This window comes from Lutjanus erythropterus, chromosome 9 (assembly GCF_056507025.1).
Source record: "Lutjanus erythropterus isolate fLutEry1 chromosome 9, fLutEry1.hap2, whole genome shotgun sequence".
Lineage (NCBI taxonomy): Eukaryota > Metazoa > Chordata > Actinopteri > Lutjaniformes > Lutjanidae > Lutjanus > Lutjanus erythropterus.
The window spans coordinates 23,570,237-23,573,348 of NC_139325.1; the positions used below are offsets into that span (position 1 = coordinate 23,570,237).

Here is a 3,112-nt window from a genome sequence, read left to right on the forward strand (position 1 = left end):
TACTTAATCAACTTACCGCTAACTGATCACTAATTAATGACTAATGGACAGAGAATCAGAGAAACAAGGGGTCAGTTGAGGCCCATGGCTAATATTTGCCGCACAGCAGTAAACTACTGAATGTACTGAAACTACTGAGACATACCTGCTTCATTCATGTGCTCAAAAACTGCAAACATTTGCAAACAGCAAATGTAAAAATCTTAACATATTTGAAGTGTGACCTTTGACCTTTTTTCGTTGACAACACATTTGTTCATCACTCCCACCATCTGTGTGTCGACCGACTCAGCGGTTGAGGAGAGCATTTTGAGGACAAAAACAGTGTGTGTGAAATGGTCAGATGATTTAATGTTCCACATGCCTTTGGGTGTTTACTCATTAAGATAAGCAAAGGAAAGTGACTTCAATTTCTCAGATTAGTTTAGAATACATATCATTTGTACTGAATCGTCAAGTGGTGTTCTTCTAAAGTTCAAATGAGTCACTCACTGTCTGTAAATGCGCCTCACAGCACGAATCATGGCTCTGTTGTGGAAACTCTGACGCGCTGACGAATAAGTGGTTTTGGTGGATTCATCTGAGGTGTGCATTTTAGCAACCTATGCAGACAAACTGTGAGTGTCTGTGCAGACATTTAAGTGAGGACATGATGGACTTCATTTGCATATATCTGGCTTCATGATCAGGATGAAGTTTTTACATAGATCAGTATCACATTTGACACACTGAAAAGAAACTGTTGTGGAACTTGAATTCCAAATCTGTTTATTAAAAGTAATAACATCCCTTTTGTATGGCAATTGTATTTATACCCTTTAGTGCAAAATACATAAAACACTGAAAATGATTTGAATTCAGCATCACATCTGGTGCAAGAGCACCAACTCTCTCATTATCTCAGAGACGCACATAACAACCCACAAATACACAGATAAAACCATATACTAGTAGGAACAAAAATACATTTAAAACTTTGAAAATTCTTCCAAAACTTTGGTTCACATGTTGGTGATTTTACACTAAATTCAAAAAACTTTAATTGCATTTTAAAGTTACTGAAAAGGGCTTTTGTTCAGGAAAAGACTCCAAAGACCAAAATGTCCTCTGATAAAAGCTAAATTGTCTTGTCTAGTTTTTCATATTAAATAAACAGTCATTCATCATTTTAAAGCTGAGAGCATGACCTTTAGTTTTAGGGTCCTGATTAAAATCACAAATGAATTGGAATTCTTTTTATTTTGTATGGCAATTTTATATGTGCACTTTTAATATAATATGCACACAATACTGAAAATGACTTATCACACCCATGTCTAAGCTGTTTAAATGACATAAAATGCCACTGGAGCACCAACCCTTACATGCACACTCAAAAACCCACAGGTAAAAGCATATAATAGTAAGAACTTTCATTACAAACATACATTTTAAAAAATTTGAAATTCTTCCAAAAAATACTTTTGATATGTCTGTGATTTAACACTGATTTAAAACTTTAAAACTCTCCAAATTAAATTTGCAAAACTTGCAGATCATTGCTGAACTGTGTTCAGGACCAACCCTCCCATTATCTCTGAGATGCATGAGAGAGCAAAATGTCCTGTGAAAAAACTTAATTTTCTTTAGTTTCTCGGATTCAAAAAAAGTCAATATCCATAAATAATAATAAGAAGAGGAGATAACAACCAGAGCCAGGTCATTTTAAAGCTGGGAGCATGACCTTTAGTGTGTGGCTCCTGGCATCCCCTGGCGTTATTATTTGGCTTTGAATTCTCGGGGTTTCCCTCGAAGTGGACTGGCAGGCACTCGTTCTCCAGCACCTCACAGGCCAGGATCAGATGTTTGGTTTCCTGTCTGATGCTCCTGATGCCACACGTCCCCGGCTCGCTCCTCACCGTAACAAAAGTGAAAGGTTCCCGGCTGATGCACAGGTTCTCCTTGTACTTCTTCCCCCCTTTGTTGGTGCACACTTCCCTCACCCTGTCCAGGTCTTTCTGGGGGAGAAAGGACTGGGTGGGTCTGTCACAGCCTCTAGTTCTGATGAATTTCTCCCATTCGTTCTGGTCCAGAGAATTGGGAGTGCCAGGGGGAACGTGGCGCTTGAGGAAAGTGTTGTAGCCGTTGTTCCATTTGGAGAGCTGACAGGGAGCGTCGTTTTTGGCAAATGTTTGATGAGCAAACAGGAGAAAGACAGCAAGAGGTAGGAACGTGCTGACAGCAGCCATTACCCAGCAGTCCTAGAGTGAAAAAAAGATTATAAAGATAAAACACTACATTGTACAGGCTTTTTTCTGTTTTAACAAATAAGTCAGCTGACACATACTACAGTGAATAATGAGTAATAAAGTAAACAGTTTGTGTTCAAGAGCAGAGTCAGACAGAGCCACAGCTGTGCAGTTTTTTTAAAAAAAAAAACATGAAACCAGGAGAAGATATAGACAACAGCTGCCTAGTGAGACAACTTCCCTACCTTGTTTTGGCAGCAGAGATGAGCTAGAAGTGACCTGAGAGCAGATGTGAGATCTTTTTTTTTTGCCCTTCAGTTACGGTTCCACATTTCACTTCCTGTGAGTGTGAGCGGGAGTGGCCTAAAGTGTGTGTGCATTGCTCAAATCCGTCCACATGGCTGTGCTTTAGAGCAGCCGCCGTGCTTAGACATGATCCAGTTACAGTTAAAAATACCTAGTTTATTTTTGGATGCTCAGTGTGTTTGTGTGCTTCCTTCAGTGCTGCTGTTTTTCAAATGGCAACTTTTCACTCATCAAGCTCATCAAACATGACTAATCTACAATATTACATCTACATGTAAGATGTGTATTACAGTTTTTCTCAATCGCATCATCTAATCACTTGTCCTCATTATAAAAGTAATTTTTCATTCTTTTGAACACATTATAAATGCTTCGGCACATTCTTGCAAACATTTTCTGCTGTTTTCTACTATACCATGTCGATCAAAATATATTATGCTCCTGTTTTTAATACCACCTAAAACATCCAAGTATTAATTAGTTCATTGCATATGTCATTAGGCGAGTTGGCAGTTTTTGTAAATGTGTCCTGAATTGATGAACTGCTCTCGGGTGAGGCTTGACTTTCACAAATGAAG

General features: G+C 38.6%; 1 protein-coding gene across 1 annotated transcript; it reads right to left on the reverse strand.

Annotated features, from left to right (window-relative positions):
• Positions 1-1,605: 1,605 nt before the first annotated feature.
• Positions 1,606-2,611, reverse strand: LOC146321517 (angiogenin-like). The gene is made up of 2 exons (XM_084725691.1): positions 2,474-2,611; positions 1,606-2,240 (listed from the first exon to the last, which is right to left on the reverse strand). Exon 2 carries the CDS (start codon positions 2,226-2,228, stop codon positions 1,650-1,652), a length of 579 nt encoding a protein of 192 aa, XP_084581817.1. The 5' UTR covers positions 2,229-2,240; positions 2,474-2,611; the 3' UTR covers positions 1,606-1,649.
• Between the last annotated feature and the right edge of the window lie 501 nt (positions 2,612-3,112).